Raw genomic sequence first — 27,984 nt, 5'->3', positions numbered from 1 at the left:
CTGACACACAAACCTTTGTTGTTGATAATGCTTCATAAGGTATCAAGAAGAGAGCTTGATTTGGAGTGTGTGCATCTAGTTTTGATATTTCTGGTTTTAATCCAGCATGCAGTTCAGCAAAAAAAAAAATTTAGGGCGATTTAAGATATTTTTTTTGTAAAAAATAAATTCAAAATACTTAAAAATACCATTTTTTTGTAAAAAATAAATTCAAAATACTTAAAAATACCACAAAGTGGATTACTCTGATAGACACTGATGCAAAAAGCACTTAAGGATGAAATGGGTTGTTAGCCACCGGGAACTTTTGGCAACTTGGGGGGGAAAAAAAACAAAAAACAAAAAAAAAAAAACGGATAATAATATTTAGTTGGGATTGTGGCTTTAGCACTCGTAACAGACTATGGTGGAGAAATATGACATAGACATGTTGTTAAAGTAGCAATTATACATAAAAACATACAATGCTATATAATAAACCACAACTTGTTAGACTGAAATTGACTGAAATGTTTGGTTTAGGGATAAAAGTTCTTTGATTAAATATATGTCATTTTTTTCCTGTGTTTTAATTTAGAAAAAAAACAGAAACGTGTATGATATAAATGCTAAATAATAAAGTTGTTCTCAAATATCACAGCTTACTGGACTCATTGAAAACCATTCAAGCACTCAGTCCACCTAAGTGAAGACCGGGCCTTCTTCGAATCATCAGTAACCTTGAACACAAAATGTTAGAAATTGCTAACAAGCATAAATGAGGGTAAAGTTCACTGGCTTAAATAAAACTCCCATAACAGTTTTCAGATCCTCTTCAGCGTGAAGCGCATACCTGAGGGGTTTCTCCGATGTGAAGATGCGATTTCTGTTTGCTTTCACAGAGCTGCCTTAGATACATAATCGCCAACTCATTCTCCTCTTGGTCAGACCCAGGCTTCAGTCTCTGGAGAAACACACACACACACCTTAAAAGACGACAACTAGGAGAAGGTGTGCTTTGAAGCTAGCAAAAGGAAGCTGTGAAACCCTGAACAGCTCTCAACCCAAAACCATTAATGTGTCACTTATGGCAACAGGAGAGAGAGAGAGAGTGCGCTTACTTGAACTCGCTCGAAAATCTCTGCCTGCTCATTATCGGTCAACAGGGAGAGATATTTTTGGATTGCTAGCTTCGCTCGGGGTGGATAAAGACCTGCGGAGAGAGAAAAAGGCGCTCTGAGGAACAGACTCATTGACGTACGGATCATCAGTACGAGTCGGGGACGCGTCGGGGTGACGGGGCGCGTGCTGCTCGGATCACGGGGGGTTTTGGGAGGGGGGGCTTACCCTCAATCCTCTCGCAGAGTTTGTGCAGGTCGTGCATGGGGCACGCTTCGCAGAGCTGCACCGGGGTCTTGTTGCTCTGCAGGGCTGCGGCGGTGGAGAAGGCCTGCTTCAGGGTCAGCATCACCTCGTCAACCTGATACATAAACAGAAACACAAGCTCTTCACCTCTTGCGCTCCGGTGTAATTTTCACTGACATCACCCCCCCGTGCAACTCACCAACGACTCGTTGGCGCACTGGAAGACGTAGCACACGTACTGACTGGGACCAGACTCCGACTGGTCCCGGCAGATGAATCCAAAATGATCGGTCTGCTTGACGCCCTGTTTGAAGACAGAGGCGAATAAGAAAAATCATTTTAGAAAAAAACAACAACTTCGAAATGTATGTTCTGAATAAGCTAAAAATCACTCAACTGCAGTACAGAGTGAAGCATAATGGTCCCATTTTATCAGTAAATTACCAAAACCACAAGGCAGTCCATTAGCTCGTAATAGCAGCCTCTTTCGACGTATTCAAACAGCTTTGCATATGAAAAAAGGGGCCACATTTCCACAGTATTTCACAGATAAAAAGTTAATTCATTGTCAGTTTAAATGACATACAAAAATTCATATTGTTCTGTGGCCTGGATCATCGTACTGCATTAAGTTACTCTGTTCAAAACCTGGAGGTGCAGCAAAAAAAAAAAAAAAAAAAAAATTGGCTTTCCAGTGTAAATAATGAGAGACAAAAAAAAAAATGAACCAACCTGACAGCAGGATGAGATATCTTTGAAGTTCTTTTCCAGCACCACTGTTTTACTGTCTGGACTAATAAGGTTCACTTCAAAACGCCCAACCTGTGCAAAACATGTAAATACAGATTCGTTTAAAGCACTTAAAGGTATTCACGCCCCCCGAACGCTGTTGATTCAAGCCCTAACTTCACTGTGTTCTATTGTGGTTTTGATTGCCCAACAGAAAAGCGTGGCGTGGAAGTTAACTGGACGGAAAACATTGCAACAACTGTTTTTGCCTTATGGCCCAGTGAGCTCATACTTTCTCTCCAAGTCTCTTGGGGTTATATCTGCCAGCTTGGCACATCCAGAATCATTTGTCTTTTGTAAAACAGCTCAAGCTCAATCAGGCTGAATGAAAAGTTTCCCTATTAATCCTATCACATGAATATACTTTGATGTGAATCACTCCATCGCAGCCCTGGCTGCATGTTTACAGTTGTGATCTCACTAGAGGGTGAACCTCTCCCCCAGTTTTTCTAATCTATTGCAGCCTCCAAATGGTTTTCTTCCAGGGTTGTTCTGTATTTAGCAACCTGCTAAAGAATCCACACATCATAATGCTGTCATCCCCATATTTCAAGAAGGGGCTGGCACCTCCAGAGTGACATGCAACGTTATTTTTGCCACCACACACACACACACACACATACACACACGTCATTCTGCATGCAATCTGAAGTACAAGTTTGCTTTAATCTGCCAATAGCCAGTCCCTCCAGAATGTTGCGATATTTTCCGTGATTACTGAGACCTAACATTAGTTGACTTTTACAAAACGTTGCAGTCAAAGTCGCTGATTTTTTTTTAAATCATAACATTGTCTTACACACAAAAAAAGTTGAAATTGCTGCTCATGGCCTTCCAAAAAAGAAATTATATTAATTAATGACACTGCACACCACTGTTTTGTGACTTATGTTTCTAAAAATGTTAAAACCCATGTAGCATTTTTCCTTCCACTTCACTTCTATGCAAACCTTTGTGCCGGTCTGTCGCATAAAAACTTATGTAAAACAACCTTCCAGGGGTATGAGTTCATTTTTCTGTTGGCTGATTATGGTTTTAAGGACATGAAAAAAGATCTCCAAATCAAAACATCACATGATGCTAAGTTGCTTGTTGATGGGCAGAAACACGCTCGTGCCGACTACAAATCAAGGCCAACGATGCAGCCGGCCAATGGGTTTTTCCAATAATTGACCGCTGTGTGGAGTATCATATTGAGCGCCGTGCTCTAGTTTTTAAAATTAGCCTCATGAGGAAATGGGCATGGCGTTTGAGGAACGGCAGCTGGCTTGCGCTGCAGCCCCACATGTTTTCAATAAAGAAAACATTCCTTTGAGTTTACACAGGAGCAGCGATTTCAGACGGGAGTTACGGCCTCCGACTCCAGCAGGAGCAGAAATGTTGCTGAGAACAGTGGCAAGTCTGTACGCTACACCTGCCTGGCGCGTGAGCGTGGAAATGATTTGGCGGTAGAGTGAGGCCGAGCAGCCTGAATGCAGAGAGATTCGATGACGAGACGCAGGCGGGCTCTAAGACAAATTCCAAGACACGCATCCGCAAAGAACGGACACTGCAAGCAACATACTTCTCTTTTTCTGTTTGTTTGTTTGTTTGTTTTGCAAAGATGCATTATTTTTTTACAGATCATTCAAATCAAAGCAACTTCTGTTCGATTTTTGTGTCCTTTACCTGGAACAGCATGGTGCGGTTCTTGTCGGAATCGGACGGCTGGACGTTGTTCGGCGCGCTGGCGTGTCTGCGACGCGTGGGACCCATGATGACTCCCTCCCCTGGCTTCCTCTGCAGGCTTCCAGCCAGGCTGCTGCAGCGCGTGCGAAACTCCTGAGGTTCCTCAAAGTCAGAGTCCTCCAAGATGCACTCGGGGAAGGATCCTCGCAGACTGCTCTGACTGGCACTGCTGGGCAGACATTTACCTGGACAAGATAAAGAAAAAACTTCCACTTGACATATTACTTAGATTAAGAAGAGGTTTTTCTTTAGCTTTTAGATATTACTCTTGGGCATTTTTTTTCTTTCTTGTTACAAAGAACGGCTTGATGTGCAACCAATCAGACAGGTTTCACTGTGTTTGAACACGTTTCTTTTCCGCTAGAGTATTTGTTTTAGCATGGGAACTTCTGGCCTTGATTTGACGATAAGTGCTCAGCAACTTTTTTTTTATTTTTTTTATGCGAACATCACTCAGACTGTGTAAGTACTGCGTTTTTAACTTGAGTACTTTATTAGATTCTCTTTATCAGTCCCATCTTCTGTTTCTTTAAAAGTGAAAATGAGTGGAGTGTTTTCGAACTCCACTGGTTAATTAACCAATTACTTCTGCGGCACAAAATGAGAGTAAGATCATCTAAACATACTGGCAGCAAACACTGTGGATCCTGAAAACATGAGATTACTCCACATCCTACACCATAAGGTAATTCTTGCCGATTGTTTATACATGTTCAGAATAAAACAAACTGACCAAACTGATGGTCTTAAAATCTCTTCCTGTGTTTATTTTTGTCCCAATTCGCTGCAGTTCTCCTCCCAAACAGCAAAAGCCACAACTGAAAAAGATAATGCCACTCCATATCAAAAACAGTCCCCACAGGAGTTCATCCTCAAATGTGAGCTTCATCTGCACAGATTGAATTTTACTGACACAAACATTTATTTGTTTACGTAACGAGATTTCAGCTCAAAACTAAAAACTGAAAAGCACCGGCATCACGTCGGCCTGCGGCTGTTAATTATAATGACTCACATGACGAGATACAAGTGGTAAACTAGATGGAAAATGTTCAGCATGATTAATCAGAGAAATTGTTTGAGATAAATGTATTTCCTAGCAGAAGTATAAAATGAATGTGTGCACATGAGCGCTAGAGCTTTTGGCGTCTTTGATTGAAAACACAGTGACTCTAATCTGAGTCTGAGTCTGACTGACTTCATGCTGCAGTGAAGTTACTGCCATCTCACAACTACCCTACAGAATCCCACTTCAAACCAATTTTGTGTTCTCTCTTAAACATGTGATTTGAAGGTTGTCAGTACTGAACTTTTAATTGTTTGTATTTTTTTCCCTTCACCTGTGATCAGGTCTTCTAGTCCTGGAGCTTCCGGTTCCTCCGTGGTTCTGCTAAGGGCAGTGGAAAGCGGGTCTCCATCTCCAGCGATGAGTAAATCCACGGGGATGGTTTCTATCGACCCTCGCTGACCGTTGAGAAGTCGCAGACGCTTACGTTCAGTCTCGTGTTGGCGAAATTTTTCCACGCAGTCATCAATGAGGGTCGACGAAGCTTTCTTGTGGCCCACAGTAACCTGGATTTTTAAATTGAAAAGATGAACAACTTTCACCCGAAGTACATGAAACATGAAAATGTACGTCTGTTTTGTTTTTTTGTTTGTTTGGGGGGTTTTTTTTCAGGGAACTACCTTGCCACAGTAAAGCACTTCAAACTTCTGGGAGTTGTAGAACGCCTCGTCGGCTTCCTGTTTGGGTTTGGCATCTTCCTTCAGAGCCGATTTGGAAACTTGACGAATGCTGCTGATTACCTCTGGGACCTGTGAGTAAATACAGTGGAATGAGAGCAGATAATAACTGAGGAGACCTTCAAAAATAAAATTAAAGTTCATAAAATCACAAGGAAATGGGAATAAAAATTGTGGTTGAAACATAAAAAATTCGAGAGACACAAATGTCTTTCCAACGCACTGCAAAAAGGTTTGAAAATGCAGTTAAACAAAGCCTAAAAAAATTGCTTTCGTTGGATGATCACTTGCATGAAAAATAGGGAAATTATATTCATATATTTTCTCTACTGAATAAAACACAAACCAAAGTCAATGTGAATCACTAAAACTATGTTTAGAAGACATTTCCTGACTTTATACATTATTCTGCATAACAAACACGACCCAACTTCATGTTTCACAATAAAAAAAAAATAAATAAAAATGCCAAGGCCTTGGTGGAAAGCAAGGCTCAAACAAACAGACTGAACTCCAAAAGAAATGTGCAAGGAGTCATGGAAAAATCAATACGTTACTGGACTGAAGACATAGGGCTGGAAGAAACCAGAGATCTGAAGGTGAGCCTGTTTGTGCAGCAGTGTGTTGGAGGAAGAGCCTGTGCTATCAATACACTCGGTGCAGCCTGGTAACATTCATACAGGAGAAAAAAACACCCAAAAACAATAGCCATACATTTTGCAAGAGAAATTCATAAGGAATGTCTGGAAATGTAAGAGACATTTGTTTTGCTTCATATGTATACAAGATCAAGAGAAAACTGACCAAATACAAAACGAATATACAATGTTGAGAGTTAAGACAGTGGATTCGTGTACTCTGTAAATGTATTACAACACATTAGTGGCGAGGCTAGTGGAAGAAGACGCATCACAGTGAAATGGAAAGAAAACAGGAAGAGGATGGTTGGGATTGAAACAAAAACATCCTGCAAAACATTTGACCGACTTCCTGTTAGGGCATCAAGAAATCCTGACAAGATTTCTTGTAATGTTCCTGCAAGGAAGGGAAAGGGAGTTTGTGCCTTACATCCGGCTGCAACTGTTAAAAAATTCGAAAGCTGATCCGTGCCAAGCTGGTGACAAGATATTGAAAGTGGGAAGAAAATTAAGGATGGAGGGACATGCTTGCTGAGTGATCTTCTCAAAAGAAATCTGTAATTATCTTTCTAGCGGACTGCAAAGCCGCGTTGTAATAATTCCTTGATGTCTTGTGAGGCCGAAGCCAATTTCCTGACATGGGTCATCAATGGTGGAAAAGAAAAAAAAAGCAGATACAAAATGAAAATGGCAACCTTTGGTCTGGCAGACCGGACAGCAGACACCTCTGTATCCGATCGATTCAAAGACCTCGCTTCAATCAAAGCAGCGCTGTCTCCGCAAACCCCGAGGGGAACATGACTGGACCATTTTAAGATTTTAAGAAAGTGATTCACTATGCATGAGTAAGATGACGCCAAAGCACCATTTGGGCTTATCAATTATTTATAACCTACCCAAAATAGAGTCTGTAAAGCAGCTTGTTCCAGGTAGAAGGAAAGCGACCAAGATAGAATTGGCTTTTCCCCTCCCCATTTAAAATCGGTTGAAGCGTAAGCCCTACAATAACTCATTGTCAAGCTGATTTAACTTTCACCCATTTCTGCCTGGATCTGTGGAACCATAACAGCAGTGTTGGGTGTGAGCAAGGACTGTCAACATAAATGCCAGCAGTGAAGCTCGGCTTTTATAGTCCAGGAGAAAAGCAAACATTACGTGAGCTGATGGATTGCGGGGTGAAATACTATGACCTCCCCACAGTCAGTCGTAATAATATGAGATCATTTACGCACTGATCCATGGTTTCTGCAGGCAAGCCAAGTTGGATTTCTTATAAAAATATGGGTTACCACTGGGCTGATACACAATATGCATGAAAAAAAAAATAGACACTTGGACTTTCTGTCTCCTAAACGTTTAAAAAAAATAAGTCCTTGTTAAAACTGGGAATAAAACAGTATCTATTTTCAAATGTATTTAAGATCCAGGATAATTAAGGAACTTGTATTTTTTTTTTAAGTTTTGTGTATATTTAAAGGGAGCCAAGGCTGCAACCTTCATGTCACAAAGAAAGACTAAACTGTTTCCTGTTCTGCAGATGTACTTCTCTATCTCAAGAATAGACATTCAATCAGCAGTTCAAAATGAGCAATAAAAGCTAACCAAACTAAAAAAAAATAAGAAGAAAAAAATAAAACATGGTTCTTTGCATATTTTACAACCGAGCTGCAAACATAAAACACTACATCATGCCATGCTTTATTCAATAAACACCAGGTCTAATTGCAGAACCAATGCATTCAATAGCTTGAAGGAGATCCTTTATTAACCATGACCTGAAATAATCCAATTTTCCAAGACTTTGTTTGTTCTCCATATTTCTCACTGTTGTTTCAGCTGGCGAAGGAGCATCAACATTTTCTCCAAACAAAGGCCATTTTTTTGTTTTTTTTTTTTCAGCTGGCGAAGGAGCATCAACATTTTCTCCAAACAAAGGCCATTTTTTTGTTTTTTTTTACAGAATTTTGTCAGACAGCGCTCATCTTTACTGCTGAAAATATGTTATGTTTTGAGTCCATGGACCCTGTCATGTTTACCAAGGTAATAGTCAAGGTTGGTTAACTCATTTCATTAACCCCAGCAAGCTTTCAAACACCACAGTTAGACATCAGTGGACATCTTTATGCGAAGGTCAATTCACCTCTCACTTTCAGCCACAGTTTCACATTTTTACAAGCAGAAGGCAACATAGAGCTCTCCATGTCTGCTCAATGAAAAAGTGCTGAATGGGGCTAAATATGTTTTCTGTTGCAGACTTGCTGCTGTGCTTGAGGCCATTGTTCTGTTTCAGTGAAACTTCAGCAGTTGCCTCACGTCTGACTCCCAAATAATTCAATCGACAGAGGAGTTTGTGGTTGATTCGATCACCAGAGGCAAAGACCTCTGGCTCTCTGGCTGCAAAACAAACCCAAATCCTCTGGTCTTCAGCTCCTTGTTTGACAGTTGGTAAAGGTGTCTGTGTTCACATAGTTTGTCTTGTTTTCAATACGTAGTGCTGATAGTGATGATCAAATGTCTTCAAGGGAAATTCTTCCAGAAATGTTTTGGTTTATCCAGAAAAGCAGCAGTGATTAAATTTCTAAGATGATTTGCACTTTCCAAATTATCTGGTGACAACATAATTCAGCCAAATTACTGTTTTTTTTGTTTGTTTTGTTTTGTTTTGTTTTGCTTTTTTATTGTAACATCTAAAACAGTATTCTAAACACTCCCGGTTTGAATTTGGTATTTTTAATGGATAATTCAACTAGGTGAAGTGTTTATGTTGGATAAGAGCTGGTCAGATTACTTTTTAACTCCTCTTTCCTGAATCCACAAAACTGAAGACTTTGTGTGAAATGTCAAAGGTTACCCAAGAAGACAAACTGGGCAGCCGAATTTAACAACATTCATGTCCCAACATAAAACAGAAAGGCCCTTATGTCACCTTAGCAGGAGGTGGAAGATTACAACATAATCCACAAAGATGGGTGTAAAACAAAGCCGTTTTTTTGTCATCAACTAATGTAGCTGTATAAATATTAGGAGTTAAATATTGCGACAGACAGCTATCGCCTTCATTTTCTAACCCTATGGAAACATTTATAGGAACAAAATGCACAACTAAATTCAGTTAAGAAAATTAGACAAAGAAACTACTTGTTCTGATCGATAGTGATTTAAAAATGGATAAAAGACTACTGTATTGGAATAATTTAAGTGACTAATGTCCAAATGAATCATCGTGTGTGCGTCAGTTATTGTCTCAATAAAAAACCGAACAGTAATTGTGAGAGTTGGCCCTTTTTAGCTATTTTGGTCTATTAATAAAAGTTTAACTGTTGTGAAAATCTGGGTTTTTAGCATGTCACAAAAACTGCTACAATGCCAAGCACTTTTTGATTCCGCTTCAGCATTCAGTATTGCCTCTGTTACAGTTAATCTGATTTACCTAAAATAAAGTTCAGTGATGACCCCACGACGACCTGCGTGGAGCGCTTCAGTCGGGCTTCAGAGTTCATCACAGCACTGAAGCAGCATTAGTGAAATCTACTAATAATATTTTCATGGTTTCAGATAATGGACTTGAGCTCTTTATGCCGATGATATTCCGATATTTTTATCCATAAATCCTAATGAATCCAAGTTTTTAGCATGTCACAAAAACTTGTGACATGCTAAAATGTCACAAGTTTTTGTGACATTTTATTTCACCTCCTGGAGAAATAAAAATCTGGATGAATTGTCATTCTTAAATATCAGCGGACAAAAAGCAGAAAACGGAGAGAGTTCAACAAAATTAATAAGGAGACATTATATTTCTCCATTTGTCGGTTCTCTGCTGAACTGTAATTATGTTTAGTGTTTGTGATTGAAGTCCCAGTTTTGACATTACAAAAACTTGCCACTTTAAGAGGGGTTTGCACACTTTTGACAGGCTCTGTATAAATTATTCTGATCTGACTTCACAACAGAATCGTTGCCATGCCCGTTAATGACTACAACACCTGAAAAGCGACACAAGCCGACGTAGGGTGATGCCCTTCTGAATCTTCACCTCTCAAACGGAGGCAGCATGCCCGGTTATAACAATCTGCTGCTCTCCACCTCTTAGTTTAAAGCAAAGGAGGTGGCGGAGTTCAACCTGTAATCAACAGTGAAATACGACTCGCCAATGCAGTGGCAAAACACATGAGTGTTTCTTATGCGCAACGGCACGTGGTACGGTTCAGATCCACCTGCGTTTTGTCTGGATATCACAGGAGAATACAGTTTCCTGTGGTCCCAGTCCACTTCAGATCGCAACGTAAAAAGCAGAGGAGCTTGTGGTTTATGGGATGGGCAGGCTCAAGTTCTCTATTGTTGGCTTAATAACAGGACCATGCTATTACAGGGTCAAAGTTAGATTTGTAACTGTGGCTTCGAGCTCCACACTACATCTCAGAGATTCTGAGGAGGTGAAAGGTTAAACTCAGTGGAATGTCCTACTCTGACTATGATGTTAATCTGAGAAAACTCTTAAAGAAACACACCTCAAATGTAATATTTTATGGTTGGACATAAACTCTTACTTTATACACGAGGGCTAAAGTTGAAATTCAAGTCAAACCTGATTTGACACGTGACCAGCCAAGTGTAGAGACAGAACGTGCTTTCACGCCATATCCGAATGTTTAACTTTTTCTTTACGCATGCAAAATCAGATTTGCAGTTTGCCACAGGCCGTGCAGGAGGCCTGGCCTCTCCCTATTTTATTTAACCTTTCCCTTCAATTTAATGCATGCAAGGACTCCCGACTCTGGCTTTACACAATGAGTTCCCATCATGTCCTCAGCTAAGAATAGATTTGGAAGCAGCTACCACTCTGTCAGCTAAAAGTCTGCAGCAATATTTCATTGTTTCTTTGAACTTTTCCGAGACAAACGGGAGCTTTCCGAAAGCACAAGAAGCTGGTTCTGAATAAACAGAGGATACACCTGGCAGATAATCGAATCAGTAACAATACAGTCACAGCAGGGCGTTGTGCGTGACGGTGGCATATGGGCAGAAAAACCCGACCATCACACGTAGTCCACCTTTCATATGTTGCACGCGGCCAGACCAGTTTTTGTTGCATAATAATAGTGACTGAGGGATGTTTACGACGACTCTCCAACTGTAGACTTCAGCTGAGAGGCCGCAAAGTACTTCTACTCTTATTTTAGAGCGCAAAACAGACTCTGTGCTCGGGCCCTCCAAATACCACTGGAAACATGATACAACACAGGCGCACTTGACATAAGCGCAAAACCCGAGCATATCCGTTTCTGAACATTATTTGTGAGTGTTTCCCCGGGTCACTGGGGAAACAAGACAAACACGAGCGAGTGTGAAGCTACAGAATGGGTTGCAGGCTGGGAAGGAATCGTATGTGCACATCCTGATGTTTAGATGTGCAAAAACAAATTGGCAAATTGCTCATTAAGCTTGTGATTTTTTCTAAAAATCCTTTTTACAGCTAATCTACAGCCAGGCAAAAACCCCAACATGCTGCTTGGGTGACTGAACCACACGGTGAGGCCTTCCAGCGCCGATAAGAGAGCAAGACGGCACATTGGTTTTTTAAAACACCAACTCCCACGTTCCTGGTTTTTGTAATGTTCTCAACATTTCAGTTTATTACTCAAGACTGGCATGCTGATCAGCATGTAAATGTGCTGACTCAATATTGTGCCTGTTCAGATTTCAGGAGAAATGTCTCATCTGCATCGATTGTGACAGCTCCAATTTGGAAAACACAAACTAACAACAAAGAGTTACTTTAAGAGAAGTGATGGGATGCTGACATCTGCAACAAATACCACATGCAGAGAGCTTCAATGTGTTTCATTGGGACTAAACACCAAACTGTCACATAACTGGGAATTATAAGGAAAATCATATGTAAAGTAAAAATTTGCAATTGTACAATTTGCATTGCTAAGATGTATTTCTACATCTTTGCAATGTAGTTCTGTTCAAATAATTAGCAATGGGTATAATTTAACATCAGCATAAATGCAAATAAAAACGGGTAAGAGACTCAAGGTAACTCTGGAGGAGTTATAGAGATTTACAGCTCAGGTGGGAGAATCTGTTGCCAGGACATGTTCTAGCTGTCCATCCCACAAACATGACCTTTAAGAAAGAGTGTCAAGAGAAAAGCAATTCCTTAATCAAGAAAGTCATAAAAATCCAGCTTGCAGGCAAACATTGCTGGAAGTCGTGTAGAAGGCAAGCAAATATGTGGAAGAAGCCACTCTGGTCAGATGACACCTAAATTAAACTTTTTGGCTGTACAAGCAAACCACTGAAGCAAACATCACACACCTCCTGTGAACTATGGTGGTGGGGACAAAAAAAAAATCTGGTTAGAGTTGATGGGAAGATGGAGGGAACTAGCTGCTGATTTGTCTCCTTGGAGAAAACAAATCAGAGGTCGCAGAGATTTCTTGATAGAAGTTCACCTAAATATTTTTTTCAAAAATCCTAGATACACAGCAAAAGCTACACTGGAATGGTTTAGAGCGAAGCTTATTTATGTGTCAGATTGACCCAAAAGTGCAGACAAAGTCAAAGTGCAGACCTAAATGCAGTCAAGACATTTAAAATGGCCTTTCAATGTATATGCTTTGAAAACTGACATTTTTCTTCCACCTTCTTATTATGCACTAGTTGGTCTACCACGTAACATTTCATTAAAACTCGAAATGCGGCAAAAAAAAAAACAAACAAACATCAAGGGATATGAATTCTTAAGTGCCACAATAAGCACTAACTTAACACCCAAAATACAGTTAAGCTTAAAAAAAACAGCTGACCTACAAGTGAGTTTTGCATCACATGAAGTCATCCCAAAATGAGAAGTGAGAGCTGTAATGTCTGAATTCTGTGCGTCTAGCAAAACAGTTTTATATGCATCACCATGCCCACACTGTTCTCAGACATATGTATTTTATTGCTCAATTACTATCAATTATTGATACAATGCTTCCCAGTTACTATCAATTGACATCAATAACCCAGAAGGAGTTGAAAAAACTATGCATCTCAGGATTGTGAAGGGTCACAGTGAGGATCTGTCAGCAAAAACAGTAGGAAGTTTATTAGGTTGCAATCTGATTTGTAGCAAATATATATATAGCTATCTAAAAGCACCTATGAAATGTAAAGAAAACGACAAAATACTGCAAGAATTGTTTTGTGTAAAAATGCAATCCAGGCAAATTCTTTAAAGAACTTTGTGTATGCACATTTATCTTATGTCACTTTATTTTGACTTTAATGAGATTCCTAAACAGAAAAAGGACAGTGAATGGATTAACTGCCAAATATTATCCCCTCCAACCAGTGGCCTAAATACTTAATAGTAAGATAAACAGGTCTGGAGTAAAGGCTAAAATAATACTGTGTTTATGTGAGATTATAAGGCAAAGTCTGTCGCTCCATGGTAATCCCCATTTCCTTGTCTTATGTTTGGAAAATTATGAATTATGAAAAAATATATATATTTTTAATAAACTCGACTTTTTAAGAGAGTAGAGTGTTTGACTGCAGATTACAGATAATAGCTGCTGTAAAAATTGACATATTACTTTTGGAAACACAAACTACACTTTATGCACTTTATCTTGTAATACCTAATCAGTCTACAGCCTCTACTATCATGTGCTGTTTCCGTTAAGTAAAGTACATTTGATCATCATTACAGTTATTTATCAGTACTTACCTGTAAATACTAACATTTTTTCCAAACATTTATATGATTATAATTTTCATTTGCACTTTTCAGAATTTCTGGAGACTTTTTTTTGTTGTTTGATGATGATTATGTTTCTGAAGGAGACACATGGGAAAAATTTAACTACAGGCAGACCTGGCCCAAGGCATAAGCAAACTAAGCCACGACTTAGTGATTGTTTTTAACCTCAGTCAATTAAACACCTGGAATATCCCCTCCCAGATTTCACCAGTTGTCTTGAACGCTAATAGCGGTGGCAATTCAGAATGAACTAGCTCATTGGTGTACACATAGATTAAATATTTATGTATTACTGGAACACAACATTGACTCGTGTCTAAATTAGTTCTACATATTAACATTAAAATCGGGTGTATTTAATCACCAAAGGATGAAAAAAATGGGGGTTGCACATGGAGTGGCTCGCCCAGGGCGTCATTCGTGCAAGGATCGCCACTGGCTTGTGTGCCTATACTTCAGCACGCCTACCTGGTTCGGGTCGCAGGCCTTGAAGACGTGACAGGACATCTCGGACTCCGGGTTGTCCGGCTGGCCCCGCAGCAGATAGGAAAAACAAGTGAGGTCATTGCTGTTGTGGATGAAGCGCGAGATCAGCTGAGCTTTGTGCTCGAAGATGAAGACCGACGAGTTGCTGCTGTTTGTGGGGACGCAGCGGACGAAGGGGGGGTTGAGCAGCAGCTGAACTTCTCTGGGCTGCATGACGGGGCCGCAGTCGCCCCTCTCGCTCCTCCTGCGGATCTCGGCCACCAGCCACGGCAGCATGGGCAGAGTGGTCCGCCTGTCCAGCGAGCACCAGCCGACGTAAGTCAGGGCGAAGCGCTTGTCCGTCCTGCTCTCCTTCTCCTCCTGGCTCTCCATGTCGACCCAGCAGACTCTTCCGTCCAAAACTAGCGAGACAGCGACGGGGAAACTAAAAACACTTTCCAAAAAAATATCCCCGATGGACCATTCCCTGCAAGCTCAGTGCACACGACGTCGGATTTACTTTGTAGCAATTTCCATGTTCACATCCACACTCTATGCTCTTGCAACAACAACGGGGCTCTGCTACGTGCACAACATGTGCTCGCTCAGCTGCAATTCTCCATGTTATCCAAATGTCAAAAGTGTATCCGATGCACTTTTTCTTTTTCTTTGTTTTTTTTGTTGTTTTTTTTACCTCGAGGGATTTAAAGTAATCGCATACGTGCAGTCTGATTCACTGCTCCACTCCTCTGCTGAGGTAAACAGCTAAAAGTTTTCTGCACTGTGTGCTGCACTTCGTTGAAGATTGCCTGCTAAAACGTGGCTTTGGATGGTTCCTGTGTAAACACAAGGCGTTTGGTAGAACTTGATTTTCTGACGCGCTGAACGTCCCTCCAGAGTGCACAGATCGTGGCGCGTTTACACCATCTAGATCCTGAAATCCTACAGCGCGCGGACTTGTGAGGTTGTTATCAGTGCCGTGCAGACGATCAATACATTGATGCTGGTAAATCGTCTTCAAGAACAGTCCCTTGATTGTGATCCTTTCTTCCCAAACGCCTTGGAGGCGGAGCGGCTGGGCGCGCTGAAGCGCCTCCCAGCCGTCCCATGTGCTGGGGAAGCGGGTGGGGGTATGGCAGACCGTTGTAACATATATTCAAAAGGACACCAAATTAACTTTTTTTAAGGTCAAATTAGGGCCACACTAACAAAATGTAATAATAATAATAATAATAATTAATAATAATAATGATATAGTCATAATATTACAAGAGTAATGTTGTACGAGAATAGTCATAACTGCTTTATTTTTTTGTAAAGTTATGACTTTTTTTCTCAAAATATGACTTTTTGCATTTAGTTTTTATTCTCGCGATATTGTGGCTTTATTCTCATGATATTGACTGTAATGTTGTGATATTATTTTCACAAAATATAACTTTATTCTTGTACAACTTCATTCTCGTAACAGAGTTTAGTCTCATTTTTTATTAGTATGGCCCTGACACACGGTCGAACAACGTCCTCCATATTTGCCAGTACCTCTTCAATTTGTAGTTCCTGATGTGTCGAGGTTGTTCTATTTGAGGTTTTGTTTGGTCCTCCAGGTTTCACTTTGGAAATGAACAGTCAGCTCTTTGGATGCTCTTGGAGTTCATTCAAGTTTGCTCTGGTCAAGGATGCTCTGGTCAAGTTTCGAGACTTGACCAGAACCCCTTAGTGTAAATTACCTTGAGAAATAATGAGATTTGGCTATATAACAGGCTTTACTGCCGAAAAATGATCAGATGTTACAAGCCATGTGTGCCATGCAAATAGAACAGATACAGCGCGACATTCACACCATTCAGCACTGGACACCTTAGCACACCTTAAGGATGCAACCAAGTGACGCAAAGATTGTTTTATTATTCTCTGCAATCTGTACTCTCCCTAAAGGCTAGTCTAATCAGTTTCAGTCTGTTTATGTATGCCTGGCGGCAGTCACACATAAACATGATTATGCAAGCTGAAAAAAAAAAAAAAAACCCACACAGAATCCATAACAATGCTCAGATGTTTGTAAGCTGGATGAATGCCCAGCCCTTCCCTTGACAACTGCATCGGTTCCACCTTGCTAGTCTGTGATGCTGTCCAGGTAGATGAAAGATTGTGCGTCCTCCAGAGGTCGTTATTAGAGTTGATCTTAAGGATTTTGGTGCTCTCCTTGTGGTCAATGAGTCCAGCCTATTCTGATGTGGCAGCCAATACATTTGTATTTACTTTTTGTATTCTCAAATAAACTGCTTCTCGTTATCGTTCCAAATACGTGGAAATACTCTGAAAATGCTGCTTGGTTGCTTACGACAGGATGTCCTTACATTTCTATTTAAATACAATATTTAAATTAAGTTTTAGATTTCAAATATAAAATCATATAGTATGATTAATATCATAATTCGAAAGTCTTGTTAAACGAGAAAATTTACGTTATCTGTCTTGCTTTCTTTTTTTTCCTTTTACATTTTAGATAGTTGAAATCTTTTTGGTGTTAAATTATAAAACACCTTGCCATAGAACCAAATGACAGGACGGAGCTCCGCCTTTTCTCTAACAGAACAGAAGCTGTTAAATGGAAAGCGTCTCCCATGGCAGTATGAGGAATGTTTGCAGCCCCTGTGGCACAGCTCCTCTGGGCTCCCGTTGGTTGTAATTCCTGAGGATAGTTTTTAATGAAAGCCGTGCTTAAGGCCTACGAGTATAGAGTATGAGCTTGTAAGCAGTAAACAGGTTTTCTGTTTACAAGCTACCCCTGCTGAATCATAGTATTACATAGCTGCTTTACGTAGCAGGAAGCTCCCATCTGCCAGACTACATAATTCCTAGAACTCCACCTTTCCCAAAATAGTACCTTTGCCATATATAACCTCATCAGTCAGCAAGTAGGGCCCTGCAGACTAGACACCCACCCACACTGAGCTCTCCTACTTATCTTAGCTATTACTTATCAAGCACTCCAAACCACTAAAAATCTTAGTTTGCATTTTATTGATATCTAGAAGAAATAATAAGGTTCCCTTTTTAGAATTTTAATAAAAATTAAAATAACATTGCTAGATGGGAACATAGCTTAAAAATAGTAAGTTATTAAAACAGAAGAGGCATTCTGCTCGAGTCTACACATTTCTGAGCTGGCAATAATATCCAGCACACATATATTCACATATAAACTTAAACTTTTATCAGTAAAATAAAAAAAGATACTACTGACTGTCTAGCTTCGAGCTAAACCAGAGTAAAGTTCAGAGAGGAACTTTACTCAATTAAAAATGATGAAGGGTTTTCTCAGCTCTGTTGGAGCTGCATAGATTAACGCTGCCACTACTGAGCTTTGAATGTCCAAATGTTTGGAAGATCTTACTACTCTGATTAAATATGGCTCCTAAGTATGATTTAAATATAGAACCGAACACTGAGCAATAGGTAAAATTAACTTTTTTTTTTTTTCCAATTTCAGCTAAGACAACAAAAAAGTTTAACTTCTCAAAGCAATGAATCCAAGATCAAATACAAATAAGATTTATATTTACGGAAGCAGAGCACAATTAAGATGATCCACTGATAGAGCAATAGGCCTGCAAGTTTAAAAGAATGTTAAAAATACAGTTTATTTGCATACATGAAAAAAATGGGAAAATTCTACATTTTTAATGCAGTACTCAAGCTCCAAACCTACATTAATAAAGTCAAAGAAAGTAAAATAATTCCAAGTAAACAGGCATAATGTTTTATATCACTAAATTGTTCAGGCCTCAGTGGGATATAACATAGCCTTCAAAAAATACAAATTACTTGTGTCTGCACACAATCCTGGACAATAAAGCTGATTCTGATTCTTAAGTGAGGAGAAAATTGTCCAAGTTTTGCAAACGCGGATGATCCAACCGATAAAAACAGAGACTATGTTTGCTTTCAAGCAGAATGAGGCATTTACTGTAAACAACCCTGAAAAGAAAAACACAGGGAACTGTGCTCTGTTCATTAACAACAAGGTGCAGGATAAAACAGGCACAATTTTTTATTTTTTTTTAAATATGAGCCTCAATCAGGAATAGACCTAAAAAAAACCTGGAATGGTGAGAAAGAGGGTAAAGCAGAAAACAAGGGAGAAAAATAATGATGCTTCACATGATCTGTGTCCACAACGACCAGCTGCTTAAGATATCCCGTCTTTATTGGCTGTGACCTGAGCACAGTGCAAGCTCCAAAGATTGAATGGTAAATGACGCATAATTGTATAGCACTTTACCTAATCCAGAAGACCACAAAACGCTTCACACAACATTCAGTCACTCTCTGGAGGTGGTGAGCTACGTGGTAGCTACAGAAGATGGCCGTGACGAATGGAGCAGGGATTTGAAACTGCGTCCTATCGGTTACAACCAAACTCCTACCTCCTGATCCATTGTCGCCTCAGTACAAAGGAAAGAAAAAAAAAACTGACATAAATCAATATTTGTGGTGCCAACTTGATTTAAACGTGAAAAAAATTCAAGGTGTCTGAATATGTTCACATCCACAGCTGTCAAGTCTCCCATTTTGGCCAAGACACTAGAGTTTTTATCCCCCTTTTCTGCCGTGCTCCCGTATTATTTTCCCTTAAATCAGTGGTCCCCAAACTATGGCCCGCGGGCCGGATCCACATTTGGTCTGAACAATACCAGAGAGCATTTAGATTTTTTTTTCATATACAGTATTTTCCGGACTATAAGCCGCTACTTTTCCCCTAAGCTGTGAACCTTGCAGCTTATAGCCCAGTGTGGCTTATATGAAGAGTTTTCTTCAACCACCAGGGGGCTCTTTAGCAGGAAGTGAATCATTGGAAGTCAAAATTGTAAATAAAAGAAGAAAGCTCCCATTAAAACGGAATTAGATTTTTAAGAATGTTGTTGATCAGTTAAATAGCACTGAGAGGGAAAAGAAGATTTTTAGCTTTTTTTAAATAATACTGGGATCATTATTAGAATTTGAGACATAGATATTAGGATCCAACAGATGGCAGTAGTGCAACAATAATGGATGCAAGCTGCTGTTGAAATCTAAAGAAGAATAATAAGAAAGCGCCCATTTTCATTTAGCACATGCTAGTAGCAGACACGAAGGATCAGCACTTTTACTGTTACAGTTACCGTTCGAAAACTACCGTAATCAGTTCTGTTAAATCTAAACTTGGCAACTTTTTCTTTTTCAACTGTAATAAATGTGATATTCAATTGACCTGATATGACTCAAATTTTGGGTGTCCGCCCCCCTCTGCTGCTGCTGCTACATCGTTGTGGAAAACCTGGACCGGCAGAGATATCTGCGGCTTACAGCCCGGCACGGCTTATAGTCCAGAAAATATTTATTTCATAAATAGGGTTATTTCCTGGATTTTTTCTGTGAAGAACCCAGAGAGGGTTATTTGATTGTGCTTTCTGGAAAACAATAATTTTTTTTACATTTAGGCACACCTGCAATTGTCACACTTTTTCTGTTACAAACTGACTTCGGCCCCCCACCAGAGAAGGGAAAAGTTATGTGGCCCTCACAGGAAAAAGTTTGGGGACCCCTGCCTTAAATCATAATACGCTCTTACGTCAGTCTGGCGACATTTCCCGTATGCTCAAGTCCAGAACTCGACAGGCATGTTCACATCACTGTGATGCAGGGATCACTGAGATGTGGCATACCTAAAGAATCCTTTGCCAAGTACCAACTCGGAAAATCTACCCACTTGGAAGAGTTTCTGAGGTCAGTCTAATTACATGGCATCACAGAGTCACATATATTGCAGAGACCACAAGTAACTCTCATAATTTTGTCAAGCGTCGACATCTTTGCCGCTTGATCAGTGAGCAAAAACTTGATAGGAAAGGTGCTCTGTAAAATTGGGTATTTTTGCTTTAGGTTGCCCAGGGCTCGGTCCATATTTATTCTAACTGATAAAAGTTTTTTGCCTTCTGTGATTTCCCCGTGCGGCAGCTGTTTGACACCTTTTGTGATGACAGGAACTACCAACTTTGCGCCACGCAGAGCAACGATATCTTCAATACTAAACCCTTTGTTTGCTAGAACAGCATCTCCTGGAGCAAGATTGTTCAGGTAGCCGCAGCTCTCCGTCACCAGCCGATCGGACGTACGGCCAGCCCATCCTTTGGATATAAAATTAATGAAACCTTGTGGCGTCACTGAAATTAAATACTTCATTGTATTGTGACTTTTGTAGTGTGAACTGTTTATGGTTTTGGTTTCAAGGTATGACGGTCCTTCTGTCAATACCTCAAAACAGTCCAGTATCGAAACACAATCGGGATACGTAGCTTTAAAAAGTTGGGGCATTGTACTTCTTACCTGATCTCGTTCTGGCCAAAATACAGTAGAAGGAACTAATTTGATATTTAAAAAGGTGATCACGTCAGAAAATGTTTTTGCAACTGTGCTGTAGTGAACTCTGAAAACATATGATAGATATAGCATACTGACATTAAGTCTTAGCTTCATTAATGTCAATAAGCATTTGTGAAACGGCGATAAGGCCGAGTTTGGTTTCCGTAAACAAGGCATGATCAAATCCATGACGGCCATTAATGAGACAAATGTCGGTAAACCTGTGTAAACCTTAGTTTTTTCATCATTATCTTTAAACGATTCCTCAGAGAGGTCCATGACCTTTAGCTGATCAGTCAGCAGTTCTTTGTCTGAAGTCAACTTTTGAACTGCGGATGACAAACTGTCAATATCTTCACCGCTCATGTTAGTCTGAACTTCCACTCCCGTTTCTTCTTCCTCCTCCCCACGCAGATCTGCTTGACCAACCTCTTCTTCATACAGGTCAACGTCATCTGCTGTCCCACTGTTTGGCCCAGTCCCAGAGAGATCCAGTAGTGCAGTTGCAGCACTTATTATTTCAGTCTGAAATGTAACACCAGCAGTTAGACATTTTTTATAACTTTATAGCGACGATTTTAAATCAAACTTTTATATCTGATGCATTTCCCGTACTTGATTAGATTTGGTGCGACTCTTCTTTGTAGGTTCCTCGCTGTCTCCTGCTTCTCTTTTTTTGGCTTTTCTTTCAGCAGTTGGGGTGTACGCAAAAATAGAGGGTACATAATCTGGAGACAGAGGGTTGTTGCTTTTTTGCCCTGCAAGTGATGGCAGGAATTAAGCATTTGTGGACACAATCAAAAGTACCGTCCAATCTACTCATTCTGTTAAAATACCACTAATCATTACTGGCAGGGTTTGAGTTTTTGCATGCCACAGACCTTAAGAATCTACTAGATCCCAATTGTTCATTTGTTGAAACCGGGTTTTCCTGCAGAGACATGTTTACCCACTACTTGTGGTTCTATGCATTTACAATGATGTATTAAGGGTGCATTCAAGCAAATCTATACTTGAATGCTCAATTAATTTCTCAATGAATTTCTACATTGAGCAAACTCCAAAATGCTTAAGTTCTTCAAACTTCTCAGCAAGAGATTTTTTTTTTCTCGAAATGCCATAAAATAAGATTCTTGGCCATTTCTAGGAGGTCTTAGAGTTGTTCAATGGTTTTAATAAATTATAAAAACACCACAGTTTTATGCGAGTCACTATTTTAAATGATGTAAATAGTAATAAATGAACCCACTGCTTAAAAATTTAACAAGGTCTTTATCTTAACCCCATTGGAAGCAAAATCTACAGTTTGGGGAAGTTATATTGCAAAGTTTGGGACAGTATTACTTTACACCTTACAAGTGCTTTTCTTTTTTCTCTCTAAAATTCTCAATATTTCTCTGTCTGCATCTCTCTGAGCTGTCAAATGAAACAGAGTTAGTGCTAAACAAAGTCGATTCATACAACAGCAATGACTAAATATTACCTAATCTCATGCTACTTTATGCTGTCTGACAACTGAGTCCCTCAACTTGGGTTGGTGAATGCTTCAAACTGAAAGTGAAGTCCACAGCTTGACCTACTTTTTGATTTGGCTGAGAAATTACTTATCTCTTTGGTGCACTTACAGACTATTTTGATATACAGACAAATTCCATACCTCTGATCCCAACACAAATGGACTAAAGTTAATGAAGGTGCATCTAAAGACAAATAGAACTTTTTTGGAAAATATTGCATTATCAGTAATTAACTTGAATATTTAAGAATGCTGCTGCAGAAGCGTGTCAGAATTAAAACACATGTGCTTTATGCGCTAATAAAAACCTGCAGAAATTTTAGTATAATAAATTGATATAATTTTACAGCATTTCAAAATGTGTAACGGGAGATTTTATTAAGTGTGAGTTTTGAACGTAGAACTGATCAATAATTCAAAGAAGTACTGCACAATATTGTACTGACATTTGATGGCAAGAACATTTGTTTAAATATTCCTATAAATGCCCTAGTGTACAAAGTGTATAACGTGAGGTTGCCGCCCATGAGCATAAAACGCGGTGCAAAGGCGCCATGGAGCGAGAGCAGTGCAGAACTGGTGAGGAGGCAACTAGACGGTGGAACCAGACTCGACACAACACCCGTAACCCGCGCGGTTAGTGAAAGCAATGTGTAGAGAAAATTATAAGTCAGCAAGTTAACTAAATCAATTCAGCAATATAACAATAATACACACATAGACTGGTATATTTACCCGAAATGAAATGTTTACTGCATATTCTGGAGTAGTCGGTGGGATTCCAGTTTCGGCGGCACACAGCTTGCACCCACAAAGTCCTCCTCTCTGGGTCTTTAGGAAAGCGGTAAAATGACAAATCTTTTCTGATTGACCGATTAGAGCAACCGACAGCGACACAACAAGCCATTTCGTCTTCCTAAGAGACTTGTTCTTTATCTTTCCGCGCGTGTTGTTAAACAACAGAAAAGGTATCCAAAGGATATCCAAAATGGCGACTCACGTCACGTGACTTGTGGAGTGATGACGTCTACGTTGACTTTTTCCGACTTTTAAATGCACCGTTAAAAGTCTTATTTAAAGCAATCCCAATACGAAAGCTTCTAATTTATTTCTTCCAAAATTAACTCTTTTGTTTTGCTTTGTTATTGGAATATATTAAAAAAGTCCGTCTATTATTGACAAACCTTTATAAGCACGTTTCCTAGTCGTTATTTTCGGTATGCTTTGTTAAATTTCTTTTCTTTTTTTTTTGTAATTTCTAACTCATTTTTATGGATCACAATATTTCACAAGTCCAAATATTAAATTGTTACACTTACAATTGTTTGAAATGAATGAAAAAAAATAAAAAATAAAAAATAAAAAACATGACTTCTTGTCTGAGTTAGTTACAGTTTTGTTTTTTCCACAACATGGAATATGAAGTAAATATATATTCTTCCATACCAGCTTCCCCAGTGCAGTGACTCAGGGTAACTTCTCTGTTATGGATGTTTGGGCACACAACAAATAATTTTAAAAACTAATTTGTTGTTTTTAAAATACTATGTGGTACCCACATCTAACAAGGACCATTTAAAACGTAAAGAAAATGTACAGGTTCATGTTTAACCATGAACCTACCAGAATTTCCCCACTATTGGACAATAATGGGTATTTCTATTCTATTACAAAATGAAGGCAGTTAAAACTATTTCCAAACAGGGAACTGTATTTATTTTTAAAGAGAAAAATGTGATGAAAAGCTGCAGATATTAGGAAAATGCAGTAGAATCCAAAAATACATGCAAAAACTAAATGGAACAACCACTTTATTATTTTAAAGTGCATCATGATTTATATACAGCATTTCAATGAAGGCATCAAAACTGACAGAAAAAGCAATCATAAAATGACGTAACAGTCTTTTAACCTCAACAGAAATACAAAAATGGATATTTATGGTCGAAGTGTGCAAATAAAAATATATTAGTCATAAATCGGTCTCATCATGGACACATAACAGATGTTGCAAATCTCCCGCGAAACTCAGCAATAGGATAAATTACGTAACCCTAAAAGCTGCCTTTTTCAGCTGTTCTTATCTTAAAGGGTTCCAAATGCATCACACAAGATCTCAGAGAGAGACAAGCTGAGAGCTGACATTTACAGCAAGTCACGTCGACATTTTAAGACACCTGGCAAGAAAGAAGAAAAAAAAACAAGGATGTCAAGCTGTTCCTTCTTTCACTTTTATATAAACTGGTATTAACTGCACACTTTGGCTTTTTTGCACATCATACAGTCTCCATAATCGCTGCCATCTCCTTGAACTGCTTGTGAAAATTCTGAAGAGTCAAAAGTAAAAAAAAAAAAAAAAAGAAGAAAATATCATCAGTGTCTGAATAATTCAGTCAGAATTAATATAGATCAAAGTCGATGTCGACTAACACCAACCTGGAACTGTGGAATTGTCATCTCGAAAGCCCTCTGGCAGATCTGTCCAGAGGGCTCGACGATCTTCAGCAGCAGAGACACGTACGGGGAGTTTAGAGACCGGCACGTGTCTGAACTCACCGCCATCCCCAGCTTCCACTGCATGTCCACAAGCTACAGCGTAAACACAAATCTATTCTGATTATCAGGACACACTTCGATACGTATTCACACCCCTTAGCTTCAGCTTGATCTCAAATTGTCTCGTTAAACCACATAGTTGTGTTTGTTTTATTTGGGGGTTTTACATGACAGACAAAGACGTGCTTGATTCTGAAAATGGAAGAAGTGATGCATGGTTGTCCAACTTCACTGACAGGCCAGGCAAGGTAAGAAATAATCAAAGAAGCAGCCAAGAGACCCTTAGTATATGTGAGGGAGCTCCAAAGATCCACAGCTTGGGTGGAACAATTTGTGGACACAACTGTTAGATACATACTCACAAATGTGGTAGTTTTACAAAATATTACCTCAAACATCCTGTAATTAAATTATATAACATGTTTACTGTTTGTGTTTGGATTATGACCAAATGTACAACTGTTCTTTAAATGGAAATGCTCTTAAGTTTGTGCGTACCTGACCGATGCTCAGCATGGACTGTACTTCCTGCTGAGCACGAACCGAGGCACCATGTTCGCTCCACAACGTGTGCAAGGTCTGAAGAGAAGCTTTGGACCATTTGTTGCTGCCTTCCTCCAGTTTGGACACAAGTTCGTCTGCAGAGAAGTTGTTCTTTCCAGCTGACCTGGAGATACAAACCACTGATGTTTCATCTGATAGCAGACTGATGTGCTCCTCTGTGTGTGATTTGACATTTTGATTTGCTAAATAAAGACCAGATTAGCACTCCACATCCAGTGAGAAAAACAAAACAAAACATGAATAACACTACCTGAATGTCAACAGAAGAAATCTGGTAATACCCTGGACAGCTTCATGATCGATTGTTACCCCGACCCTCTGAAGTCTCTGTTCAGATGATAAACATTTAAAGAAAATCAGGAAGCAACAACTGGGGAAAGGTAAAGGTAATTATTTATTTATATGGCACATTTTCAGCAACAAGGCAATATAAAGTGCTTTACAGGAATTAAAAGGAAATACAAACAAAATAACAAACCAAAGGAAAGAGCAAAAGAAGAAAAAGCTAATAATGTTGATCCGTAGTAAATAAACTAGATACTCCTATTCAGGCTTGGTAGATAAGTATAAGTAAGTATCTTCTGGTCTAATTCCTTTTCTTGTTTGGGAGAATAGGAGTCTAAGAAGTAGTTGCTAAGGTAGGTTTTTTTTCTGGATTCTAAGTTTGTTCTAATCCCTGTTCTGGGTTGCTAGATAAGTGTAAGTAAGTAAGTATCCTTTGGTCTTCTGGGATGCTAGATAAGGATAAGTATTCTCTGGACTTTCTAAGTGTGCTTTAAATTTGTAAAAGTAATGAGTACTCCACAGTTTCTAAGTAATAATAAAAACTAAATGTTTCTGTTCTGGAATATTTTTTTTCTGGATTCTAAGTTTGTTCTAATTCCTTTTCTGGGTTGCAATAATAGGAGTTTCTCAGCATCTAAATAGTGCGCACCCTACAGTTTCTAAAATATAAGCTAAAGAGTGACTAATAAACTAGAGTCCCTGGTTTCCAAGTTTGTTCCAATTCCTGTTCTGGGTTAAAAGTGAGCACTCCACAGTTTCTAACAAAATAAAATAAAAAAGAAGAAAGGACACATTAGGGCACATAGCAACATTCACATGAGTGGAAGAGGTTGTTTGAAAAAAAAAAAAAGAAATTTTGACTCACAAGAGCAATTTCAGCTGAATCTACTCCACTGGTTTGCCCTTGAAGATATGTCAGAATGTGCTGAGACTGTGAAGATTAAAAGATTTGCAGTTGAACCGTTCCAAAACCGCATCCTGAGTGGTTTGTGCAGAGGGCGGTTAACACACACACACACAAAAAATCAATATTACTCAACTCTGTTTACATCCTGCTGTTATCAAGGCAGACACATTATGAAGCAAATCGTACCAGACATGTTAGAGTCTCCTCGCTTTTACTCGCCGCATTTCAGAAGTTGCATGTGTGCCAGTAGATGTCAATGATACGATAAAGAAATTACAAGTATGCCGTTTCCCTTCACACCCAGAAATGATTAACTTATTAAGTTTTATATTACTTACTGTTTCAGTTAACAGATATGGGGGCAAGCTGCAGATTTTGTCTACAGCTCTGTTGATGCCTAAAATTACAAAAGAACAACTCCACATAAGGACAAATGCATTAATTATGACATAATTTACCACCTCTTCCTATTGCTACAAGTGTCAGAAATTCTTGCAATCTTTTAAATTTATCACTTTTTACATTTGGCTGCTTTTTTCTCTTTCTCTCCTTTTTCTTTTTTAGGTAAGTGTTCTAGTGTATCTATATCCCCATTGTTTTGTATCGATGAATGGCTGAAATCAAAAACAAAGTTGAGATCAAAGTGAGTGTTTCTATTCAGTCGGAAGAGAATAGCTTCTGTCATTTTATGATGAAACTTTACAACCGAGACCCTACAAGTCTGTCACTGTTCCTATTTATCTCAGTAGTGAAGTTCTGACCCTTTTATAGCTGTTTAGTACTCACCGTGTGATTCCTCTGCCGCTGGCATCGTTATTTGACAGCAAAATACAGTTTAAATTAAGAAGCTTTTAAAAGTCTAAACCTTTCTGTGTTTGTTTTCAAAGAGGTCCTGAAAACATAGCAAAATGCACACTGCTGCTTCCCAAATGATCCTTCTTGTATGTTTAACTACATTAAAAACTGCACAGCGCCATCTGCTGCACGGGAGTATCCATAGTTACGATACAGGAAAATCCGCAATAATTCGCTGAAAATGTTTTTACTCTGTTTCTCGTCGAAAACAGCGTAAACTTGGCATGTCCGGGTTGATGGTTTCACTTCAACCATGGGGCAGCTCAGTAAATTAGAATGTAATTGAAAAGCTATTTAACTCTACTCAATTCAAAAAAGTGAAACTAAGAGATTATCCTGTTAATTCTTTTCATTATGATTTACAGCTATTGAAAATAAAATATTAAATTTATCAGAGAATTACATATGACTAACAAAAAAAAGGTTT

At 39.2% G+C, this 27,984-nt stretch overlaps 3 protein-coding genes across 5 annotated transcripts in view; all 3 read right to left on the bottom strand.

Annotated features, from left to right (window-relative positions):
• Positions 1 to 16,765, bottom strand: part of tbc1d4 (TBC1 domain family, member 4) — a 39,011-nt gene extending 22,246 nt beyond the window's left edge. For 2 of the 3 annotated variants that reach the window (XM_007547159.2, XM_007547161.2), the window contains exons 1-9: positions 14,470 to 16,765; positions 5,548 to 5,676; positions 5,202 to 5,433; positions 3,802 to 4,046; positions 2,077 to 2,166; positions 1,544 to 1,648; positions 1,327 to 1,459; positions 1,101 to 1,192; positions 833 to 943 (exon numbers count right to left, since the gene is read on the bottom strand). In XM_007547159.2, coding sequence (XP_007547221.1) covers positions 833 to 943; positions 1,101 to 1,192; positions 1,327 to 1,459; positions 1,544 to 1,648; positions 2,077 to 2,166; positions 3,802 to 4,046; positions 5,202 to 5,433; positions 5,548 to 5,676; positions 14,470 to 14,859 — 1,527 coding nt within the window. In that variant the 5' untranslated portion in view covers positions 14,860 to 16,765. The remainder of the gene's footprint in view (positions 1 to 832; positions 944 to 1,100; positions 1,193 to 1,326; positions 1,460 to 1,543; positions 1,649 to 2,076; positions 2,167 to 3,801; positions 4,047 to 5,201; positions 5,434 to 5,547; positions 5,677 to 14,469) is intronic. The other variant, XM_007547162.2, reaches the window with a different exon arrangement.
• Positions 16,766 to 20,045: 3,280 nt separating this feature from the next.
• On the bottom strand, positions 20,046 to 23,439 carry LOC103134739 (uncharacterized). Its single transcript, XM_007547157.2, has 3 exons — positions 23,126 to 23,439; positions 21,490 to 21,632; positions 20,046 to 21,399 (listed from the first exon to the last, which is right to left on the bottom strand). Exons 1-3 carry the CDS (start codon positions 23,295 to 23,297, stop codon positions 20,245 to 20,247), a joined length of 1,470 nt encoding a protein of 489 aa, XP_007547219.1. The 5' UTR covers positions 23,298 to 23,439; the 3' UTR covers positions 20,046 to 20,244.
• Positions 23,440 to 24,178: 739 nt separating this feature from the next.
• commd6 (COMM domain containing 6) lies at positions 24,179 to 27,729 on the bottom strand. The gene is made up of 7 exons (XM_007547155.2): positions 27,489 to 27,729; positions 27,041 to 27,099; positions 26,661 to 26,726; positions 25,761 to 25,837; positions 25,445 to 25,613; positions 24,827 to 24,979; positions 24,179 to 24,717 (listed from the first exon to the last, which is right to left on the bottom strand). Exons 1-7 carry the CDS (start codon positions 27,511 to 27,513, stop codon positions 24,667 to 24,669), a joined length of 600 nt encoding a protein of 199 aa, XP_007547217.1. The 5' UTR covers positions 27,514 to 27,729; the 3' UTR covers positions 24,179 to 24,666.
• Positions 27,730 to 27,984: the final 255 nt, after the last annotated feature.

This window comes from Poecilia formosa, unplaced genomic scaffold (genome assembly GCF_000485575.1).
Source record: "Poecilia formosa unplaced genomic scaffold, Poecilia_formosa-5.1.2 Scaffold19, whole genome shotgun sequence".
Taxonomy (NCBI): Eukaryota; Metazoa; Chordata; class Actinopteri; order Cyprinodontiformes; family Poeciliidae; genus Poecilia; species Poecilia formosa.
The sequence above is the reverse complement of the archived record's forward strand: the minus strand, read 5'-3'. Positions and strand labels throughout refer to the sequence as shown.

Excerpts from the sequence above, each read along its gene's own strand:
- LOC103134739 (XM_007547157.2), bottom strand. The coding sequence starts at position 23,297 with ATGGCTTGTTGTGTCGCTGTCGGTTGCTCTAATCGGTCAATCAGAAAA. Across the intron at positions 21,633-23,125 it reads CAGTAAACATTTCATTTCGG|GGCAAAAAAGCAACAACCCT; the intron begins GTAAATATACCA and ends CATCACTTGCAG. Across the intron at positions 21,400-21,489 it reads GTCGCACCAAATCTAATCAA|ACTGAAATAATAAGTGCTGC; the intron begins GTACGGGAAATG and ends GTTACATTTCAG.
- commd6 (XM_007547155.2), bottom strand. The coding sequence starts at position 27,513 with ATGCCAGCGGCAGAGGAATCACACG. Across the intron at positions 26,727-27,040 it reads CATATCTGTTAACTGAAACA|TCTCAGCACATTCTGACATA; the intron begins GTAAGTAATATA and ends TAATCTTCACAG. Across the intron at positions 25,838-26,660 it reads ATTCAGCTGAAATTGCTCTT|AGACTTCAGAGGGTCGGGGT; the intron begins GTGAGTCAAAAT and ends TCATCTGAACAG.